Genomic DNA, 24987 nt, shown 5'->3' on the forward strand with positions numbered 1-24987 from the left:
CTTTGACAAGGTTCCTAATCCTCAAAGTTACCAATGAAATTCGAGTTCTCAAAAAAATCCAAATTACTAATCAAATTCGAATAATCCACCAAATCCAAATTCTCAACAAAATTCAAATAATTTGTTTGATCCAAACATGTTAATAAGTAATCCTTAATTCCTTGCTATATAGTATATTCCAAGCCTTTATAAACTAGAATGCTTTACAAAGTTCCTCACCAGGCACACTTCATCCAACATCTCCACAAGTAGAGCCACATCCCACAACTCCCGGAAGAGACGGGAGTAGCACTAGAATGTCGTTTGATTACCAATATCCAATACAATCACTCTCTGATGATGAAGATGAAGTTCAAGAAATCGAGGTAATTACTGGTAATAAAGGGAGGTAAAAGGAGAGGTGGGTTGCAGAAGAAGATAACACTTGGTTTCCGCTTACCTTAATTAATTGTTTTGGTGATCCGGAGGAAGCAACAGATCAACAAAAGGGAGCGTTATGGGCTGAATTTAAAAAGTTCTATGACGCTACGGTTCCTAAAAAACCGAATGTCTTACACCAAAGAACCATTAAAGCTCTTAAAAGGTGCTGGGGTCAAATCAACAAAGTTGTTACTATGTGGGTTACACATGAAGTTCCCTTTTCGTTGACTCTCCATCAAAAAATGATGCATAAAAACAAATAAAGTTTCTTTTTCGTTGACCCTACAAGTCAATTGTTTAGAAATTATACGTCGATTTTGGGTGAATGAATGTAGGTATGGAATTGTAAAATGAGGAGTTAATAATGAATGTAGGTATGTGATAAAGGTAGTGAAAAGTGATGTGGACTAATGAGATGAGAAAAGAAGAGATAAATTATAGGGAGCCCCATGAATGTTGATGCTCTTAGATATTAAAGTTCTTAGAAATCATGGGGAGCCCCATGAATGGGAAGGGTATATGTATGCTCTTTCATCAAGTTTTTTCTTGACTCATAATTGCCCCTTATATATTAAAGCTTGTTAAAAACTTGCTTCTTTGAATCTTGCTAACAAATGCTCTCCTCCTTAGATAAGCAATTAAAATATTTTCTTAAGTAGTATATATTAATTTGGAAATGCATGCCAAAATCACGCGTCAATCGGTGTAATTAATGTTCATTTTAATTTAATGTTTCTATTTTAAATTACCTTCTCTAATGCCTCCGGGACGTTTGTGTTATTGAACTTAATTAAACTTCAAATGCCATCAACCACACAAATCACCTGCATAGAAGAGCACATTAACTAGCCTCGAGGGTGTGTTCGAGGAAATGCCTCTGATGCTTAAGTTAGCACATGAGATTGAGAATTAAAAGAGAGAAATCAGTGCTTGCAGTAAATGTAGAAATATTTGTTGATACCTTAAAAACTGTAGAATTAGGGTATTATACCTTAATTTAGTGGACTTGGACCTTAATAATGGGCTGACTCAGACTACACGTAGCAAATGGGTTGCCAAATAGGATTAACAGATGACTAGGCTTTAGGCATGGAAAGGGTCCTTTGAAGACTTTTGGGCTTGAGGCCTTTGTAGCTTATTGGGCTTGTGGAACATTATATACGCAAACACGTACCATATCATAATAAAGTGTTCAAAAGAATCTAATATCTATTAACTATTACTAAAACAGAAGATGTTGAAGTCAACATTGCCTACGTGTCGCTCTCTTAATAAAAAATTTCCCCCTAAATCCAATGATGATGTCATCTTTTTTTTTTTTGGTAGAGCAATCTAACATTTTTGAAATTTAAATATTACTCCTTCTACCTTACAAGTTACAACTAAAACCTATCAATTAATCGTAGGAAATTGAAATAATTTTAAATGACACACTAATAAATGACCTCCTACATTGAATTATGAATTAGACGGCGTTGAACAAATACTTTATCATAATTTTGATGAAAATAAAAGAATTTATATTACAAAATGTTCGTAATTTTTATTTATATTCATGTATAATAACGATTTATTTTTAAAATGTACAAATTAAAAATAGGTTTTATATAAAACGTGCATCGCACGGGTTCTAATCTAGTATATATTTAAAGCTGAGTTTTTTCCCGAGGTTTAAAAGAGTCACATAGGATTTAATTTTCTTAGCGCGCCATGTAGCATTATAAATTTTTGTTGTAGCCAATTAAATAAGAGATTATTAATTTCTTTTAGAATTAAATAATTCAAATGCCACGTAAGAAAAATTGACAAATGAATTTTTAAGTTTACATTAATTAAATATTATATATTATCTTTTAATATTAGGAATTTTATCTAAATGTATAACAAATTTTAGCACATAAATACAAAAAAAATTATTTTAAAAAAATCAAACAAATCGTGCATCGCACGAGCTTCATCTAGTTTATCTATACATTGAGGTGGATAATTCGTAATTAGTATTATGTGCACCATGGTGCACCTAAAAATAGGTGCACCTGGCCCAATTCGTGCCCAACAGAGAAAGCCCAGATGAAAGATACCCTCAAAATTTAGTTAGTTTTTTTTATTTTTTTATTTTTAGAATAATAATTTCTCCTCTTTCCAACCGTCATATTATTTAAGTTCAAAAAAAAAAAAAAAAAACTGTCATATCTATTTTTTTTATTTCATTTTAAAAATTTTCTCTCTCCTCTCATAAGTTAAAAACCTTCCTTAATTAATTCTTTTGTATTTTCTCTCTTAGTTCACCATTTTTCTCTCTTTAAAATTGCAATCTACCATGGTAAAAGACAAAAAAACACACAAAAACACCTTCAAAAAGATAAACATCACTTAAACTTCTTTGATTTTCCTACATTTATGTTAAATTTGCTAATATAATTCAACAAATTGTAAAATTGAAACTATATTCTACTATATAATTGTCTTTTTGACTTTTTTTTTTTTTTTTTTTGTTTTTTTTTTTGTTTTTTTGTTTTTTTTTTGTTTTTTTTTTTTTTTTTTTTTTTTTTGTAGAAAATCAAAATTATCTGCTACTACTTAAGAGGATGAAGATGTGTAAGTAATTTATTGTTTAAATTTGCAATTTGAATTTAAATTGTTAATTTTTAGAATTGAATACTAACTTGAACCTTAAATATTTTGAACAGTACAATTAGTCAAATGTTCAACGTCAAAACACCAAAAAAAGAAGAAATTAGATGATGCATTTAAGAAAAAACCAATTGTTAAAAACTTCTGAACCCCAATTACAAACCACTGAACACCTTACAAAACCTTTGAACCCCAACCACAAAACACTGAACACCCTTTAAAAACTTCTGAACACCTACAAAAACCTCTGAACCACAACCATAAACTACTGTACACCCTACAAAAACCTATGAACCCTCTACAAAAAATTCTGAACTACAACCACAAACCACTGAACACCCTACAAAAACCTTTAAACCCCCTACAAAAACCTCTGTACCCCCTAAAAAAACTTTTGAACCACAACCACAAACCACTGAACACCAGTATAGAAGCCTTTGAACCTCCTACAAAAACTTCTGAACCCCAACCATAAACCACTGAACACCCTTCAAAACCTCTAAACCTCCAAAAACTTCTGAACCCCAACCACAAACCACTGAACACCCTACAAAAATCTCTGAATCCCCTACAAAACTTCTGAACCCCAACCACAACCACTGAACACCCTTCAAAAACTTCTGAACCCTTACAAAAACCTCTGAACCCCAATCATAAGTCACTGAACACCCTATAAAAACCTATGTACCCCCTACAAAAACTTTTAAACCCCAACCACAAACCGCTGAACACCTTAAAAAATCCTCTTAACCCCCTACAAAAATTTCTGAACCCTTACCACAAACCACTGAACACCCTTCAAAAACTTCTGCACTTGAAGACACTATTCAAAATGTCAAATGTTCAGAATTATAAACTATAAAGTAGAAAATGCCAAATTTTTTTAATAAAATTACAAAAATAAGTTCATAAGTAATGTATCGGATGTTCAGAATTATAATAAAGATGTTCGTGATTTCAAAAATACATGTTATGTATTTACAGAAAATGCATCATATGTTCATATTTTTAACTTAAAATGTTCAAAATACTAAAATATAATCAAATACACAACTGTTCATAACAAAATACACAATTACCACTAAAAAAATCAAAAGAATATGAAACCTACATATTCCGAAACTCAAATCGGAAAATAATCATACCATTGTCTTAACCACATTCTCTTCGACAACGACGCCATTTTTAGTTTCACTACTTCATTGTAAAAACTCCATTAACAAAACTTCAAATCGAAGGTTGAAGAAAACAAAATTTGAATTTAATCTATTGTAATATGAAGGAATTCAATTAAAAGGATGATGAACGAATTCAAGAGAAAGAAAAATAAAATAGAGAGAAAAATAGAGGAGAGAGAAAGTAGAGGAGAAATAAAATAAAAGAGAGAAAAATAAAAAATTAGGAAAGTGGAGGAGGAAAGAGGAGAGAGAGTATATTTTTATTGGTGGTTCACATAGAACTGTATGCACCATGGTGCATCTTATAATTTGCCGATAATTCGGTCTTAAGGGCTTTTCCATCTATTTTGCAATTAATAACAATTTAAAAGCCACAAATTGGTCTATTGACTAATTGACGATCACCACGTTATATAATATAGTGGCATTGATTAAACTCATATCTATCAAACATTCAAACTCATCAAATGAAAAAAAAAGATATGAAATTACGTTAAGTATACTTTAATTAACTATTTAATACAATTTTTTGTGTCAATATCTATGATTTGATCATTATCTTTGTGTACCACCCTTTAATACTTTAATTAACTATTTAATACAATTTTTTTTCTTCTAATAAATAACAAAATAAAATTCAAACAAATTTGGATGGTTCATAAATTGTATTCTATTATTTTAATACTACGGAGTATTTTTGTATAGGCACCTAATTTGCTCATAACTTATTGGCCCATATCGTTTTTTTTTTCAAAAAAAAAATAAAAATAATTGCAAAAATTTTGATCAAAATCTTAGATGCAGAACTACAAAGTGAGACAAATCAATACTATGATTACAGATAACAAGTAACAAAATGAGTTATCCAAACTAGTCAAGTGAGCGAAATTAGTACTTCCATTACAAATAACACATGGTGGTCTTTGCATCCCCTTAATTAAGTTTTGGTTACAACTAATCTCTTGTTGAAAATGTTTCAGACACACAAAATCATCACTTCAAAGTGAAACAAATATTGTCTTGATTCAAAACTTAGAGTGAGTATCATCATTGGATACTTAAAACCATTACCCCACGTCATGTTACTTAGTGATCAAACGTAAGGAGACTCGTACCAGTGCTCTGTGAGACCGTGCTCTGTGGCACCCCATGGGTCGAATTCATCACGTTCAGCATCAAGAGTGACAATGTTGAATTCAGCGTATGGGTTCTGTCTTGTTTTACGCTTCCTCTGTTGTTATACAAAGTATAGTTAGGTGACTTTTGCATTAATAGTAAATAATCTGAAATTGTTATAACAGCAAATTACCGGTAACTTTGAAGCTTGTCCAGTGACATCTCTGGATTTTGGTCCTGTGACATCTTCGGGTTTTGATGCGTAATTTTGAAATGGACACGGAACAAAACAGGTAATTAAGAGATTGGTAACTGCAAATGAAGACGCGATAGGACAAGTGAGGAAGGTAGTTGAGGTTGCTACCTTTGCAGCTTTCGACTTACTGTGATTGTAGCCTAATTCAGCCAGGGTCTTGTGTCTAGATCCCTTTAGACGCCCCCTAGGCCTTTTTGCAGTCACGAGATCATGTATTACAAATGCAGAATTGTCAGTTCCGCTGTCTGGCCTTAGTACTTGTTGTGGTGACTCAGTCACAGGCTTAGTCATCGGTGTGCTACCTAATTCGGCCAGGCTCTTATTTTTAGAGCCCTTCGGACGCCCACGGCGCCTTTCTTGGCATACGGGTTCATGAATTACAAATACAGAGTTGTCAGTTCCTTCACCATGGGTATGGTTTTAATGAGTTCCGGTGTCTGGCCTTGGTGGTTGATGTGGCTCGTCAACAGGCATCGGTGTGCTGCCTAATACAGCCGGACTATTATTTTTAGAGCCCTTTGGACAGCCACGACGACGTTTTTGACATAAAGGATAACTAATCACAAATGCTGAAGGTTTGTGATTAGTCCCACTTTCAGGTATCGATGCCTTGGACACTGACTTTGGTGTACTACCTGGCCCTGGCTGGGGATTAGATGATCTAATTTCAGAACAAGGGAATGCTGAACACTCAGTTGGAGCATTGGATGCCAAGTGTTTAGCATGGCGTACCCTTATTTCCGCTCGAATCTTTGACACTGCTGTGCAAACTACCTCAACTGTATCATCATCCACCGCTGATGCTTCGTCGCACAAAGCCTCGAGATCATGAATCAAGTTGTTGTTTACATTCTTTGGTTTCACTGGGATCATGATAAGCCACCTTGACTTGTGTGTGCCTCCTGGGAATATCCTTCCGCCAACGATCAAGTATATACTTTGATGGAATGTCTTTGACCTTGTTATCATCCAAAACTCTAATGATGTGCTTACAAAGAATACCATCCTTCTCAAACTTGCGACAGTCGCAGGTAGTGTCTTTCGTAATAGGATTGAAAACAAGCGAGTTAAACCTCCGGCGTTCAGTAATGATTTCTTCACTTGCTCCTTCAGGAACGATCCAAACTCTATCTTCTTGAAGATAGTGGATTTCTATTTCACTAACAACTCTCTCATCCTTAGGAACGACATAGAGCATCCTTGAACATTCCTTTTGCACTTCTTGAAACTTGGAATCTGTGTAGATTTTTTGGAAAATCTTCTCTGCTCTGAATCCACTGACAAGCCTCCTTATGTATTTAGAATCCCTTGCGTCAGCATCTATCTCATCGGTGGTCCTCTTCTTCATTGCTTTGCAATATTTTTCAGGAAACTCACAAAGCTTAGTTTTGCGCGTAACAAATCCATCAAAAAACTTGTTAATACTCTCTACTCTCTGTGTTGTCTTCATACCAGCCTAAAAGTACTCTTTCATGTAAGTCGGTATCCACATGTGCCTCTCAATGAACAACTCTTGTAGCCATTCATTATCCTCAAGCTTGTACAACTTCATTGCATCACACCAATGAGTCACAAATTCTTCAAACAGTGAAACTTTCATATATTACTTCCTTTAAAGGGTTCTTGAACTGCTTATACCTATGATACAAAACAAAAATAAAAATAAGTTGTATGGAACAGCAGGTTTTAAATGAGTATAAAACGAAGCTTACAGTAGACTACTTACAAGGCACAGTTTCCAAGTCTCTTAGGGAATTTCCTAAGTATATGCCATATACACCAACGATGGCGTGTATTGGGCATAATTTCATCTAAAGGCTTCTTCATTGCAGCTGCTTGGTTAGTGAGAATAGCAACGGACGCTCTGTTCCCCATGCAAGCTAACCATTGTTGGAATATCCAACGAAAGGTGTCAGAGTCTTCGTGTGAAACAAGAGCACAACCTAATAAAATGGACTGGCCATGGTGATTTACTCCCATGAAATTGGCAAATAGTAGCTCGTACTTGTTTGTTAGATATGTGGAATCAAAACACACCACGTCTCCAAATTCCTCATAAGCCACCCGACTCCTTGCATCAACCCACAGCACATCCTTTAGACGACCCTTCTGATCCAACCTATGGACATGGTAAAAGTTTTGATTATCAGCCTGCATATAATCAAGGTAATCCATCATTGCTTGTGCATCTCCCCCGGCCATCTTCAAGCGCCTATGCTTGTAAACCTCGTGCTGCATATCCTTCACATTCGGCAAATTCTTATTCTCCGTGCCTAAACACCCACGAATTTGCGACACACTAACACCCTCCCCATAAAAATTAACTAACCTCTTTCATACAGTTGAGGTCATTTTCTTCATACGATACTCTTTCACCAAATTAGCCATGCTTAGTGAAAGAATATGAGTATGTTCTAGCTTAGGTGGACGGTTTTCAAAACCCATAGGCCATCACTTGAAAAACTGGCATATATCCTAGCCAAGCAGAAACATTTTTTGGATTTCCTTTTGCCACGTGCAAGCTCATCCTCACCAATGTCACCATTCACATTACCAGCAGAGCCACCAACATCCATTAACTTGGCCCTTTTCCTTGCCTCCCGCCTGGCCCTCATATCTGGCGGACCCCAACATTCACACCTCCATGTGATCCTACTAATCAATTTGGAACTGTTAGAAGCAGCTTGCGCTCTGCTAACCCCAAATCCACACTGCTCTGCATATGTTTTGTAATACAGCTCAATGTCCTGCCAGGACTTAAAAACCATACCGATTTTTTGAGGGTCAATAGTGGTTATCACACTGAATTCATTCGTTGACACAGTAGTCTCAATGGTTTGAATTGTCTCATTTGGGGAGCAGTTCTGCACTGGACTATTAGTCGTACCATTTCAAGTGGGCAAAGGTGAAGTGTTTTCAATGGTCTGTGTAAGGGTGATGTTCTCCAAGGACTGTGTATTCGCGTCTTGACACCCTTCTTGTTCTTTGCCGTCAAGACCAATTTCAATCAAGTTGCCCACTTCATCACACCCACCTCCCATTGAACTTAAGATCTGTGCACTCAAAACTTCACACCCCTCATGTTCACTGTCACTCCCATCTACACCAATTTCAATCAAATTACCCACCCCATCATCACGACCACCTCCCATTGAACTTACGTTCTCTGAATTTAAAACACAACCTTCGTGTTGACTATATTCTACACCAATTTCCATCAAATTACCCACCTCAGCACACCCATCCACCTACCAAATTAACATCCATGGTCCACCTACAAATACCATCTAATATCAAATACTAAACAGAAATTAACAAAATACATACCCAAGTATAGCAAAATGACAGCAGTAGCAGATTCATAGCAAAATCACAAATGCAAGTACACCAAATTGCGTAATTTTACGAAAATTACACGTTAAACCACAAAAATTCATGATATAACCGCAAATTGACAAATTTAAGCAACCGCAAAGGTAATTTACATAACAAACTTTCACCAATGCCCTAATTCAACAACAGGTCACACAAATTAACCAAAATTAAACATTAAACCACAGAAATTCATGATATAACTCCATGAATAGCGGCGAAAGAAACAACAACAACACGAAAGATGGGAGCTTAAATTGAGCTTAAATTACCTTAAATTGAGCTTGCCACCTACGACCACCGACACCACCAAGCGACACGGCCAATACAGAGCAACAATTGCAGGTTCACAATTGAAGGTGTGAAGATGAAGATGGGAGCTTCTTTAATTGAAACTCGGGAGACTAACAGCGTGACTTAACGAATAATGGACAAGCTGTGTGACGTGTAATTTTTTAACTGAAGTGTTGCCAACTAGTTGCCAAATGGCATGCCACATGTTCGTGAGAAACAATCTTGCTTCTCACCGTGTGTAACCTGGGCCTTCTCTAATAATAATAACAATAATAATAATAACAATTTGGTTAAAATTTGTAGGTTCTTGTAATTTTTTTTCTAAGAATTTTGCTTTCAAACACCCTCGGGGAGTTGTATAAGCATTTAAAATACTTTCTTAAGTGGTATTATTTGGAAATGCATGGTAAAATCACGCGTCGATCGGTGTAATTAATGTTCATTATAATTTAATAATTCTACTTTTAAATGTCTTATCCAATGCCCCCGGGGCGTTCATTAGCTATTGTATTAATTAATTAATTAGTAATTAATAATTAATTAATTAGTTATTCATAATAATAATAAGGAAATTTTACATAAAACTACCTTTTAAATCTTGTTTTTTTTGCAAAAAACCACCTTTTAAAAAAAATGTGGTAATTAACCACCTATTTACAAAAAAAAAATGTTGCAAGTTACCACCTATTGCTGGAAACAAAGAGTTGACCTATTACTCCGATGTTGACCCCGATCACGTGCTATACACGTGATCTTAAATGACCCTCTCTATTTCTCTCTCTCCTCGTAAGTCACAACTATACTCACCTATATAAATGGAGGGAAAACAACAATAATCACTGCCTTCACAACCACCAGTCCACCACCGGCATCAAGTCATCAACCATTGGCTACCCACCACTGCCATCACACATCTGTAATCCTTCCAAAGCAACCTTAGATTCTTTTTTTATTTCTCGATCTCCTCTCTTTCCCCCAATTTCTGCCATTTCTAGGGTTCCATCATAGCTTCAAATTTATTTATTTATTTATTTTCATTCCATTCACAAAATCAAATACCCACTTAGTGAATTAATCAAAGAAGAAGATGCAAATCAATATGCTAACAGAATTACAATATTTGATAGATACATGGATCCCAAATTTAAAGGCCACCATTTCTCAGTCTAAAAAAGATCATCGTTCTAGAAAATGTTACCTCTCATTATTCTTCTTCCCCAATTTACTTTACTCATCTCATGGGTTGTAATGGCGAAGAGGATAGGTATTCAACTCGGTTGTCTTTGTCGGCCTTGATGATTTTCTTAATGCGGGCTAATGCGAGTGAATGGTTATTGAAATTGTTGGTAGTTTCGATTATTTGGCACTGGTTGTAGAGCCAGAACATTTGTAATCGTTTTTGTTGTTGGAGGAGGTGGTGATAAGGGTCGGCTAGCTTGAGGCAGCGCGGTGGTGGGTAGCCAATGGTCGACGCCAGTGGTGCTTGTAAGGAAGGCAGTTTTGGTCGCCCTCCATTTATTCCGTCCAGTGAGTAGTTGTACTTGTGGGAGAAGAGAGAACAATGGAGGGTGATCAAGGTCACATGACCAGGTCAATGTCGGAGTAATGGGTAACGTTGGAGTAGTTGGTCAAATGGTCACTTTCCGGCATTAAGTGTTAAGTTGAAACATTATTTTAAAAAGTGGCTGCCTTTTGCAACATGTTTTTTATAAGGTGGTTAATTGAAAGAAACGAGATTGAAAAGGTGGTTTATGCAAAATTTACTAATTATTATTATTAGGATTTTTTACTTTTACCAACAAAAAAAATCACAAAATTGTTTTTTACTACCAAAAATTTTTAAAAGTTTTATTTTACCACCAAAAAAATTTCTAAAAATTATTGCTTTATCACCTACTGTAAAAAAACCGATAAATTAACGGTTTAAAAAAATTCTTCAATTTTCGTGCGCAAAACATGTTGTTCATATGTTTAAGGGGGCATTTTGGTCCTTAGGATCTAATTTGAGGTCAGAATTGACAAAAAATGGCCGAAAATGCCTCGTTTTGCATATTTCACGCAAATCGAGGTATTTTTAAACACGCAAAGAAAGAATTTCCAGTCATTTTTGGTCAATTTTGACTTCAAATTGTTTCCAAAGGTCCAATTGCCCCCCAAAACCTAAAAACCATGTGTTTGGTACGAAAATAGAAGAATTTAAAAAATTCCATTAGATTTTTGACGGCGTGGTTAAATTTTTTTTTTGGTAGAATAAAGCTTTTAAAATTTTTGGTAGTAAGAAATAATTTTGTGATTTTTTTTGGTGCCTCATAAAAGTCAAAAAATTCTTAATATTAATTAGGAAATTTTGACTTTTACCACCAAAAAAAATCAAAAAATTATTTTTTACCACCAAAACTTCTAAAACTTTTATTTTACCACCAAAAAAATTTCTAAAAATTGTTTTTTACCACCAAACGTCAAGAAAACCGTTAAATCTAACGGGTCAAAAAAATTTCCTTTGAATTTCGTGCGCAAAATATGTTTTTCATAGGTTTAGGGGGGCACTTTGGATCTACGGGACCAATTTGAGGTCAAAATTGGCAAAAAATGATTGGAAATGCCTCGCTTTGCGTGTTCACGCAAATCGAGATTTTTTTAAACACGCAAAACGAGGCATTTTCGGTCATTTTTTGTCAATTCTGACCTGAAATTGGATCTATAGGGCCAAAGTGCCCCCCAAAACCCCTAAAGAGCATGTGTTTGACACGAAAATCGAAGAATTTAAAAAATTCCGTTAGGTTTTTGACGACAAGTGGTAAAAAACAACTTTTAATTTTTTATTTGGTGGTAAAATAAAAGTTTTAGAAGTTTTGGTGGTAAAAAACATTTTTTTGATTTTTTTTGGTGGTAAAAGTCAAAAAATCTATTAATTAATTAATACTAATTAATTAATTAATACAACAACAACAACCTAAAGTAATTAAAGACATGAACTTAATGTTTTTTTTTTGAAAACAAGACATGAACTTAATGTAAACAAACTAAACTGAACTGAACTTAAACGACCTAAATTAAATTAAGATGACTGAAATAACTTTACAAAAGTCCAAAAGAACATAGCCTAAATCATTTTGTTCTTAACTACTTCATATTTCATTATTGCGAAAAGCCAAATAAATTTGATACTATTGCATGCATGCATGTAACGATGTATCCAAGCGAATTTTTTTTAAAAAATTGATGTACTACGTATATATTTCTAAGTATAACATGACATTATTTGAAAAGTATTATACATGTATAAAATTACATTAGAATCCTTACTATACCAAACAAATAAATATGCTCATCACAAAGTAGACTCAAATTTGAAATCCCAAAAATCCTCTTAAATTGAACGTGGATAAATCTCGAGAATAATCCTCCAAATGCCTTGGAGTTGTAGAAATTATATAATTAAATGTCATTTATTCTAAGCTATTTTCCATTTTTATTTCTTTTCCCATGAAAATATAATAAAGCAACTTCTTTTAAAAAAAATAAATAAAAAAAAAAAAAAGTTGCTTGACTCTTATGTTGCTCCAAAAGGTCGAGACCGTTTAGATATATGTTGGAGTTGGGTTGGATTAGAATATTCATGACATACTAAGGTTATTGTAATGTCATCTTTATTATTATGAGAAAATCCTAAATCTAAGGAAACATGATTTCTTTTGATCGTTATTATGCCACGTCCAAAGAATTTTATTTGAACACCACAAAATTTATCCTTGTTTTTCAATCCAGATGTTTAATGTTCCTTCATTTCATCGTTTACATGTGATTGTAAATCCAAGTCGGCTAATATTAGCTGGTGTGATAGCATCTCATAGTGTAAAATGCTGTCACATTGTTATTAAACCAAATTCGGTTAACAGTTAGTAATTTATTTCGTTGAGAGTGAGGGATAGCTCAAGGACTCAAGTTGTTAGAGCTTTCCTCTCGATTCCAGAAGATCATGGGATCGATTCTAGAAGATCCTGGAATCGATTCCAAAAGATTATGGAATCGATTATTATCACCTGGCTATGTGGCTCTCACAACAACAACAACAACAACAACAACAACAAAAATTATTTCATTAATTAACCAATTCATGTTGTACCTATTTAGATCACCCTTAAACCTAAAATTTTACGTAGTTTATTTGTCCACATTTTGGATTCAAATTTCCAGGTTACAAATTAGATATCATATTTAACTTTCATGTATTTTTAATTTTTTTTTATCTGTTCCTTTGATAATTTTCCTTTGACTTCTTGCGTTTTTTTTGTTTTATTCCATTTTTTTAAACGAAATCTTGCCACAATACCTTCACATGATGTCCTTGCTATATACACTCCCCTAACATAGCTTATTAGTTTCGTCACACAATTGATGACATAAAAAGCCCTCTCTCTATCCGATGTGGCCGTGTACTCGTGTCCAATATGAATGACTCACTCTTCCCCTTTATGTTGGTTTGTATAGAAATGGAGACCAAAGGGCCGAAATTCTCATATAATGTCTTTCTTATTTTATATATAACTCTCACATACACAAAAATAAAAAAATAAAAAATAAAAAATAAATAAATAAATAAATAAATAAATCTCCAAATGAATTACATAAGTATATGTCATTGTAGGATATATATATAAGATGAAGCTAACTTAGTTTTATTTGCTCGACTCTTTTGTTACTCCAAAAGGTCAAGAGTGTTGTCACCACTCTTTGGCTAGAATTATCTCGTAATATATTCTGACGTACTAGGTTTTAATGTTGCCTTGTCACAAAATCTTCGATCAAAAGGAATCTGATTTTTTCCCTTCTAAAATATTTATTTGGATATGGATTTTATTCATAGTTTTCATTTTTTTTCAACATATAGATATTTAATATTTATATTATCCCTTCAAATGGTGGTCATCATGAGTCAATTTTTTTTTTTTTGGTCCAAAGCTCTAATCTTTTCAAATATAGTACGGAGTAATTGTTATTATTTCATATCGGTCTACTACTCTACTCTATCCATTTCTATATATTAGCCATGTTTAACATGCGTTGCATAAATGAAATGTGTATCAATCTTAAAAAATTATAAATAGATGATATTGTGAAATGACACAAGAATCAAACAATATTTTGCATGAGCATATTATGTATACCTATTATATTTATTAAAAGAGTATTAAATTTACTTTTCTTACATATATGTTAAATTTCACACAAAACAAAGTTAATTATTAAGCTAATCCCCTTTACAAAAGCTGACATATAAAAAATGTACAATATTAGAAATAATTACTCGATCGTATCTAACACACATGCACTTACTCGGTCGTATCTAACACACATGCACTTGATAATGTGATAGTTTTTAGTAGAGGTAATTAATATAAGAAAAATGGTATATGTAGCCCTAAGCCTCTTAGTGGTGCATTTAAGAATCTAAAAAATTAAGAAATGTCTAAAATAACTAAAGTATCCCAATTTTTGCATATTTATTGTCATAAATTCTACAACTCCATATACGGAATACTATTTTAAAAGTGAATTGCATGCTTATAAGCAACCCTAGGCCAGAGTTACATACTTACATGTAGAAGTAACTAATTAATGTTAAATAAATAAAATAATGTAACCCTAGGCTAGGGTTGCATGTAGCAGTAACTAATTAATGTTTAGGAAATTTTAACAATTACCACCTTCTTTTATGTTCATTTTAGCAATTACCACCTTCTATTTTTTTTTTTAAAAAAAAATTACCACCTTTTATTTTCAAAAACACACTACTACAAAAAGAGCATTTTCTCGACGCTATGGCCTCGACACTGAGGCAAGAGGGTCAACTGTAAATAATGATATCCGTGTTTTCTCGACGCTTTTTAATGTCGAAAGTAAATTTCGACATCAAAAAGCGTCGAGAATGTTAACATGTGCCTTGCACGTGGACCCGATTCGTTGAACCCACGGAATTGATAAAAATAAATAAATAAAACCGCCCAATTCAACATCACAGACCTTCAAGGCTTCAACTCATATTCTTAAATCTTAACCCTAACTATTCTGTATTCCTTTTCCTTTATTCGATCTGAATTCTACAAAGGGATTCATGGAGTCATGGCCTAGATTTCGTTCACAAATTTTCTTTATCCTTTCGTCTCTCATAATTCTGCTTTTTGAAGTTTCACTACTCGTCCTCAATTGTACGGAGTAATCAATTTCATCCTTCTCTACGTTGATATTATTGAGGTTTGTCTAATTTTCGAATTGTATCTTATAGATTGTTTTCCGATGTTGATAATTTTTCAATAATATCTCAAAATATTGGTCAGATCACTCAGATATGGGTTAGATTCATGAAGAGCATAATTTTAGGGATTGTTTGTATGTGTATACATATTGTTATGTTAAATTATTTGCTGCTTTTTAATTCAATTTCGAAACCATTGATCATCATATGTTTGAAGCACGATTCGGGTTTATTTTTATTTTTGTGACTCTCTTTGATTATAGATTTAGAGTGTTAATTTTTCTGGGTTGCGTTTTGTAGTGGGAAAAGATAGTGATTTGGTTATTTTTATTTTCTTCAATTGTTTAGATTCATAAAAATATTAGTCTTATTATAAAGGAATGTAAGCTCTTGAATCATAAGAGATTGAGATGAGATAGCTACCTAGTTCGAATCTCACACCGAAAAGAATAGCGTTCCCACTTCTATCAGATTGTAGAACTAGTATCTTTGACTCTTTGTATGTAATGTAGAGTATTTTATTATACTACTACTTTTTTTATTTTTCAAATTGTGATTCACTTATGCTAGATAATGATTGGTGTTATAATTTATAATAATTAGTATCTTTGTATGTGATGCAGAGTATCAAGGGGCCTGCTAAATCAACTTATCCATTCGAAACTTTATGTAAGTGTTAAATTTGTCAATCTTAATTATCAATTCTTTCCTCCATCTTGTCTAATTTTTTTATTTTTTGGATTAATTTCTAATAATTTGCTACATACAAGATAGATTCTTTAGAATTAAACCAGATTTGAATTTCTACAACTAATAAGTAGTAATAGCTCCAGTTCAATAGTCATGTGTTTGGCATGTTTTTATCCTTGTTAGGATTTATATACGAATATAAATTGTGCTATAAAGTATGTTTAGGATTTTTTTTTATTGGAGTTTTATTTGATCACTCTTTTTTTTTTTTTTTTTTTTTTTTTGAAGAGTATTTGATCACTCTTTGTTATTACATAGTATTATGTTTTGGGGTGTGTTTAGTTAATGATTTTGTGGTCAGTTGATTGTCCATCATGAGAACAAAATAGGGGTTCCAAGGAATAAGTGTGCTCAGGACCTATATTTTCTAGCTAGACATCCATCTGCTACCAGTTTAATTTCTCAGGTTCATGAAGGCAAATTTTTTTATTTTGGAGTGAAGATTTTGTGATCAGTTTGCCTAGGATTTAGTTTCTGCTTAGTAATGTTGACGTTAAGGCCGATTTTATTGCATTATACTATTAGACAAGAGTGTGATCAAAAGGCCATTGTTATTATTTAGACTATAAATTTAATTTGGCGACTTAACAAATTGGGCTAAAGCTTTGACTAAGAAATTTTATTACCGAATTGAGTTAGTTTACTTCTATAATCACTCTGGCAATGCTGGCCTATTTCTAATCAGTAATTTCCTTGTGCAGGTTCTCCTTCGCGTATAGACAACTAGGTCTATACTTTGTCTTCTTTGAGTTATGTGTCATTAAAAGATAATATGTACTTCGTATTAACTATGATGTCTTTATTAATTTTCCCAATGGATTTTCAGTGAGCTCCATCAATGAAATAGTTTAGAAGATTTGAATTAGACGCAAGACAATTTCCATACTACATATTGCACAAGAAAGTGAAATGAAGATCTTGGCATTACTCCGTAACATACTATAATCAAGCAGGAGTAAGTTTCAACCTTTATTCCCTGCAATATTGTCACGATTTGAATTTCTGTTGTAATACTACTCAAATCTTATAAGACTTGGGTTGAATTTTTAGATGGAAGATTTACGTCTACGACAAGCATAAGTTTGGAATTGTGTCTAGTTATATTTGACTTTGGATTTAGTTGATGGCTGGAATTCGATTTCAAAAAATGAATTGGACTGAATATTGAACTATATGATTTGGTTGATGCAATCCCATGTCCATTATATGTTATATATGACATGTTTAAGTAAGAAGATTCGACAAATAATATGCCTTGAATTGATTTTCCGTGTAAGAGGGGTTTAAGTGCTACTTGCCCCTATGGTTGCTCTGAAGCTAGTGAAATATATTATATTTTAACTACCATTTCCTATTGAGTTGGGTGTTTTCTTGTCTACTTTATACAGGTTTATCAAAAACTTTGTTAACTCAAACATGGTTCTGACCCTACTGAAGTTTCAGGTGTGAAAAACTGAAAATACTACTTTTCCTCTGTTATCCCCCTAGCTTCCCTCACTCAGAATTGTATCATTTGCATTTGCTCGTTGCAGTTTTTATGTGTTGTGATTCTGATTTATTCAAACGGTTTATATGCTTCTACATAATCTACTATCAATGATGCTGAGTTTCTTGCAGATTGCGAACGAGAGGAATACCGCAACCATAGTTTAATTTCGCCAAATCTGCTGTCGCTCCACCTTGCTATATTTGCTCCTGCTAATGATCCAGAATCATCAAAGGATGTGTTGTGAATTCAAGGCCAACAATTGGTCACAATGTGAACTTTCCTTGCAATGCAAGTAGATTAAGGAGCAGCAAAGTTGGAGATTTAATGAAGTTTTTTTGTGAAGAAATGAGTAAATTTGTTCCACTACAACTAGTCACGAATGAAGTATATATAAGTTGGAATCAAATCTTTTGTAATCGAGAACTCATGACTATGAGATATTGTACAAGTACTATAATATATTAATATGGAATAAGAAAAAAAAAATTGGCCTGACTGTGCTGTGTATAGATTGGTAATACAAGTTTCAATATGAAATATTTCTTTTGGTTGATATACTCTAGATCTTTTTATAAAGAATATGGAGAAGAGAAGAACCTCTCAGCCAAAAAAATATAGACAGAAAAAAGCGTCGCCAAATTACTAAACATAGATTATATGAAATTCTGGACACAAAAAAGCGTCGCCAATAATAAGATTCTAGACATAAAAAAGCGTCACTAAATTTGAGAAAGTGCGCCAACTATTGTAATTTTGACGCTTCGTATAAAAATTTGGACAAATTATTGCGTCGAGATTTGCGACGCTTTTTTGTGACACCGAATTTTCTCAACTCACTATTTCTCGACGCTTTTTTACAGCGTCGAGAAATAAATTTTCGACGCTTTTTAGCGTCGAAAAAAAGCCTAAAAAGCGTCCATAAAAGACGGATTTTCTAGTAGTGACATCAAAAGCTACCACCTTCTTGCCTCCCAACTACCACATGACGTTCGTTCAAAAAAAAAACTACCACATGACATCATTTTGGGCTCATTCTTTCCCTTTCCTCCCTATTTCCTTCACATTTCTCATTCTTAACTCGATTCTCATCCCCCCTCTCACTTTTTTTTCCCCAAACAATCAAAAACACTTCAATTCACTCCTCCAAATCAAAATTGACGAACAATTATTGGTGGTTTGGGGGAAAAAAAGTGAAAGGGGAGATGAGAATCCAAATAGGTGGTTAATGTTTATTGCCTATTTTATCCTTTTTCAAAAGTTAAGCTAGTATTTGGGCTCGGACAATGCCCGAGTCATTATGATGGAGTTAAATTATAAAAGAAAGATAGTGATCGGGGTTAATAGTTTAAGGCAATATAGAGTATATAGATGTTTGTTTTTATGATAAAAAAATGTACAACATTTACTATATAAGTGAAAGGGAAGGTGGTGATATCCGTTAAAATATTTAATCATTACCCTCATGAGTCATGACTTGATACTAAGATTGTTAAAAAAAAAATTTAAAAAAAAAAAAACTATTTATAAGTAAGCAAATAACTAATATTGAAAAATTTGCATTCAATCAATCAATCAAAGCCTTAATCCTATAAGGGAGGTCAGCTAATATGAACCAAATTTAATTATTCCGTGTAGTCATTGACATAAATCTTCCTCCTCAATCTAACATAGCTTATTAACCCAACCCTCTTATTGTATTTAAGTCAATTAAATTGCCTACAACTATATGCCAGTCCTAGTGACACTTATTAAAACACGAAGGGATCGGAGTATACAAAAAAATGGTTTTAAAAGTTGTCAGTCAGTCAACATAAGATTGGAGTTTCGCTTTGTTCTTGTATGACTTATTGGTTTAGCTCTAATAATGTTGGGTTGATCAAAGTGCTTAGGTATAGAATTCTAGGTTGATTAGTGCAAATATCGTGAATTAAATATGCATGCTAATAATGTGTGAGAATTGAGGGATCATAATCAATAATCAAGTTGAGTGCGAGAGCAATATTGGATTTCTGTAAGCACTAGTACGTGTCCGACTGAGATTAACTTATTTTATTTAAGAAATTGAATAACTAATTAACTATTGACAGAAAATATGTTTTTAATGATGGTAACGTTCATGGTGGACTGGATCAACCCTAGATCTTTTTAATTTTTGAGAAAATTCTTCTTGTTAATTAAGTGAAAATTCATGGAATATGACTCATCTATCAAACTAAAATCTAAGACCGCAAAGGCCCATCTTACGTAAGTACTTGTATATGTTAAGATTAGTTAAGAATATAATTGCTTTCCTAAGATGGTGGAGGCAATTGGAATGAAGATTCAAGGGGGTTATCCTTAATATTCTTTTCATAATTTGGATTTATTTTATTCCTTGTAAGATTACCAAGCCATTATAAGGTTAGTTTAAGAAGTTTTGTTATATTTCCTCAAAAAAAAAAAAAAAAAAAAAAGTTTTGTTATATTCTGGGTGTGTTCTACTCACCTGATTTTCACTTATTTGAATAAATCTTATATTTTCTAAACTTATTAGTTAGAACTTATTAAAATTTATTTTAACTATAATTGGATAATGCTTATCACAACTTATTTTTCCTAAATTAAACTTATCTAAACTTAATTGAATTTATAAACTTATTACACCTGAAATAAGTGATAACAAGGAAAAGATGCTTTTAAAATTTATCCTCACTGTAATCACCCGATATTTATTAATGTTATTATAACAAACAGGGCAATGATACCCCAACGATTGGGGTATAAATTGTGTTGTTGGGACACTCCGATCCCTTAGCTTAGGATTTACTTGTATTAAATTAGTCTTTTATTATTGTCACATGTTAATCTGACATACAAAAATGCAACCAATGCTACTCAGATCATAAGAATGAACAATAGGAGGGATTTCACATTCACAAAAGACATTGAGATAATTAATTAGGATGAAAATTTACAAATGAAAAGATGAATGGATGATCATGACATGCATCATTAAGTTGTAATTGGAGGATATATTGTATTAAACGAGTAGATTCTAATACATTAGTGGGAATCAAGACTAGTTACACTACTATATTAATGCTAAGGCTAAAGTATTGAAAGTCGAATTTTGTATTTTTAAAAATTATGTGTGTTTACATTTGATCTTTTTGAGCCATTTTTGTTTATTGATTAAGCCCTTTAGAGGTATCCTTAAAAATCCAAAGTTACATGTATTAAATAATATCATATCATATCATATTAGATCAGAATTATCACAAATATTATAATTAAACGACAAAACACGAGGCATCCGTGAATCAAAAGTATGTACACTTTATATGTTGATCATTCAATCGTCACTATGGTGACAACATTTAGGTTCAGACCAGCGCATATACAACATTGTTGACTAATAAGCTTAAGTAGATATAGATTTAGCTTAATTAAGTAGTGGAAGTTGGGTGCAAAGAGCAATACATTTGTTTAATTTTATTTTTCTGGTACGAAAGAAAAGTCTAAAGCAAACAAATATAACCAAGATTTCCTAAAACAACACGAAATTTGATAACGTGTCCAAATCTAGCTTAATGTATGAATAATGTTTTGACATTTTGTGCACAAAGAATAATTGTAATCGAAGCTTCTTCCAAATAGTCGGTGCATGCAGGCCAGTGACATTTTTTGGTGCATGGAATATGGAAATAATACAAAAAGAGAATATACTTTTGTGATTTGTAATGGGAAAAGTAAAAATTGTATGATTTTTATTGGATTTTTTTTTCAAATTTATAATCTAAAAGTAGTTAATATATGCAATGGGACATGCTTGTCTAGATGATTATCCGACCTCTTTTGACTAAGAATAAAGTTGTGATCTAAAATAAGATTATTATTGGTTCGAGGAATATATATCTAACTAACAATTTTTAGGTTTGGTGGACTAACGGCATGTTCTGACTGACTGAACTGAACTGAATTTATTGGAGCTGAACTGAACTGAATTTTTATAAGAGAAGTAAATTAAGATAAGAACTGAACTCAAATGAACTGAACTTATTGGAAATAAACTGAACAGAAAATAAGCTGAAGAGAACAAGTCCAAAATTAATTTGCTGTAATACAATTAGCCTTTTCCCTAAACGTAATGTTACTTTAGTTTCTTAACATAATTTTTGATGTTACATTTAATTAAAGTGATGAAATGCATATGTCATCATGTAAATTGTTGTAAAATTAACATTAACATAATCTTCATAATATCAACCTTTATAATATTTGTTATATACTACCTCCGTTTCTTATTACTCGTAATAAATGGGTATTATTTGTGAGATATAAAATATTCATTTGTTGCAAGTAATAAGAAACGGAGGTAGTATTTGTTATTGTATATTCGTATATATTAATAATGGTCAAGCTAATGCATTGACATGATGTGTGACTGGTGAAATTGTGTCGATAGTTGTAAAAAATGGAGGTAAAAACTAATATTATTTTAGTTAGTAAATTCCATTTTTATTCATTTAATACTGTCTGTAAAATATATATCTATTTGATTTCATTTTAGCACATTTCTTTTATTACTTTACCTCATCATTCTTAGGGCCTGTTCACATTTACTGAACTGAACTGAGCTGAACTGATTGGAGCTAAATTAAACTGAACTGGACTTAATAAACCTGAAATGAATTCTAGCTACCATGGTAAGTTCACAATCAACATTTCAAATTCATTTTTTTAAAAAAAATATGAAAAAGGTAGACAGAGATATTAAAAAGTTAAACTGAAGGTGACGTAAAGTAGGTGAAGATTTTAAAATTTTATAAGAGCATCAACACTCGTGGTATAATTTTATACCACGGTAAAAACTCATCAAAAACTTGCAATTTTTCACTACATTGGTGGTACAAAAGTATACCATTTGATGGTATATACCATCCCATGGTAAATATTTGCTTCGATCCCTGTGAAACATGAACCAACCAGGTCACGCCATGTGGCCTGGTTATCATGTATCTTGTATTTATTTTATTTCAATTTCATTTTAAGAAAAAATTATAAAGTTAAAAATTATGAAAAAATTACCATTGTTCATAATTTTTTAAGACCTACACATTGACCATATTGATATAGTTTTATATATTTTTTTGAATTCGCTTTTTACTACGTAAATTGCTTATTTTATTTAATTAGCTTTACAAACACTAATTAATTATTTTCAGTAATAAAATGAAATACAAATATAATTAAATTAAGTGTATTATTAATACAAATAGGAGAGAGAAAGTGTGGTGGTAAACTTTTTTTATACCATGGGTGGGATGATTTTTGGAGAAAGTATATATTGTATTGTAGTATAGATGATGTAGAAGAGTGAGAAAGTGGTAGAGAGAGGGGGGGATGGTATAAATTTTTATACCATGAGCGATGATGGTCTAATGAATGCTCTATGTAATGATGGGTCGTATATAGGAGAGTGAAAAATTAACAAATGATTTACAAACATAATTCATTATTTCAGGAAATTCTACTATGGTCCCCTTTATTTGGACCACCACTATACTTAATTATCATTGGTCGATTATTTATGTATTTTTTTTACCTTGGTCAAACCTTAATTTTGGTATTTTTCTTTTTTAATTCATTTTTTATTTTCCAAAATTTAATTACTGAATTTATAAAAATTATTTTAATTACATTTTCAAAATATATTTATTAAAATCAGATTTTAATTAAATAAAAAAAACAATTAAATCAAAAAACGTTTAAATTAAAAAAAATCAAAATAAAAAAATTGTTCATCATGTTCTTCATAGTTCATCAATGTTCTTCAAGTTTTTTCATCCATGGATGAGATTAAACACGAACACATGATCTATGTCCATTAAATTCACTCTCGCATCGAAAGCGATTTACAATATGGCTCGATTTAAAAACAAATGCGAAATTTTAATATACAAAAAATTTGGGATCTTTGCGAATTTGGGCAGCGATTGAAATCCCAAAATAATAGGTTTGGATTGTACAATATTAGTCAAAGTTTGCAAAAACGATGATTTTATGTAATCGAAATCACAATTTTTAAGTTTTACGATAATCGGGGTTTGTCATGAACATCTGAAAAATGAACCGCATCATTTTTTGGTCGAAACCTTGTTTGATCCAAAAAACACGGAAAACGAATTTAAAACTTGTTTGTGTAAAATGTTTTACCCCAAAAAAGGATAGGACATCACCTAGTATGAAAATTGTAATTATTAACAACATATGACATTAGGTTCTTTTGGACATTATCATTATTGATTTATAATTCACTAATATTTTGTTATGTTCTTTATTGGTACGGAGTAGTAAATATGAATGTGGTCTTCACTGGACAATCACAATATCATATTAACCAGGTTTGGTATAAATGGTAACTAATACTTCCTCCGTTTTCTTTTACTTGCAACACTTCTCTAAAAAGAAAATGTCACAATACTTGCAACACACTATAAAAGGAAAGTTACTTTAGGAAAAAAAACTATATTATTTCCCTTATTTAAAGCACATGGCCCACTAAATTACGCTCCTAACAACCACTTATCCTATTTTAAAGTTTATTATATCATATAAACCACACATTTCTTAATTACCGCGCTAAAGAGAGTGTTGCATCTAAAAGAAAACGGAGGAAGTATTTATTTACTATTGTGGTTTGCTTTATGTATGCATATACTATAAAAAAAAATATTATGGAATCAATATCTTTTAACATTAGAAATATTATTTAAAAAACATTTCAATCACCAATTATAATAAGGATAGTTTCCTAATTTCTTATCTTATTATTATTGTATGGAAGATTTTAAAATCAGTATAATTTTCAAATTTCAAAAGATTATATTCTAATATTTTCTAAATATTAGATTATATATGTTACTAATTTTGTCGACATATCCTATGATTTTGTAAAATTATTGATTTTTATCACGCCTAGAATTATGGTAATATATATCTTTAATAATGCAATAAACATGAAATGTTTGATAAACAATCGTGTAAAATGAATTTAAAAAAAGGATAAAATTTGGTAAATAGAATATTAATAAATCTTAGGATAATAGCTGATTTAGTTTCCCTCAAATTTTAGATTTTTCTAAGATTTTGTTATTTCTTCACGCAATTTGGTTAATAGAATATTAACAAAATCTTAGGATAATAACTTGCGAACTTTCCCTAAAAAAAATATAAAATTAGG

At 32.0% G+C, this 24987-nt stretch overlaps 1 protein-coding gene across 1 annotated transcript; it reads right to left on the reverse strand.

Annotated features, from left to right (window-relative positions):
• Positions 1–7060: 7060 nt before the first annotated feature.
• On the reverse strand, positions 7061–8756 carry LOC145610700 (protein FAR1-RELATED SEQUENCE 5-like). The gene is made up of 5 exons (XM_081665999.1): positions 8557–8756; positions 8046–8406; positions 7331–7935; positions 7212–7242; positions 7061–7150 (listed from the first exon to the last, which is right to left on the reverse strand). The coding sequence occupies exons 1-5, from the start codon at positions 8754–8756 to the stop codon at positions 7061–7063; spliced, it is 1287 nt and encodes a 428-aa protein (XP_081522125.1).
• Between the last annotated feature and the right edge of the window lie 16231 nt (positions 8757–24987).

This window comes from Chenopodium album, chromosome 24 (assembly GCF_948465745.1).
Source record: "Chenopodium album chromosome 24, dcCheAlbu1.1, whole genome shotgun sequence".
Classification (NCBI taxonomy): Eukaryota; Viridiplantae; Streptophyta; class Magnoliopsida; order Caryophyllales; family Amaranthaceae; genus Chenopodium; species Chenopodium album.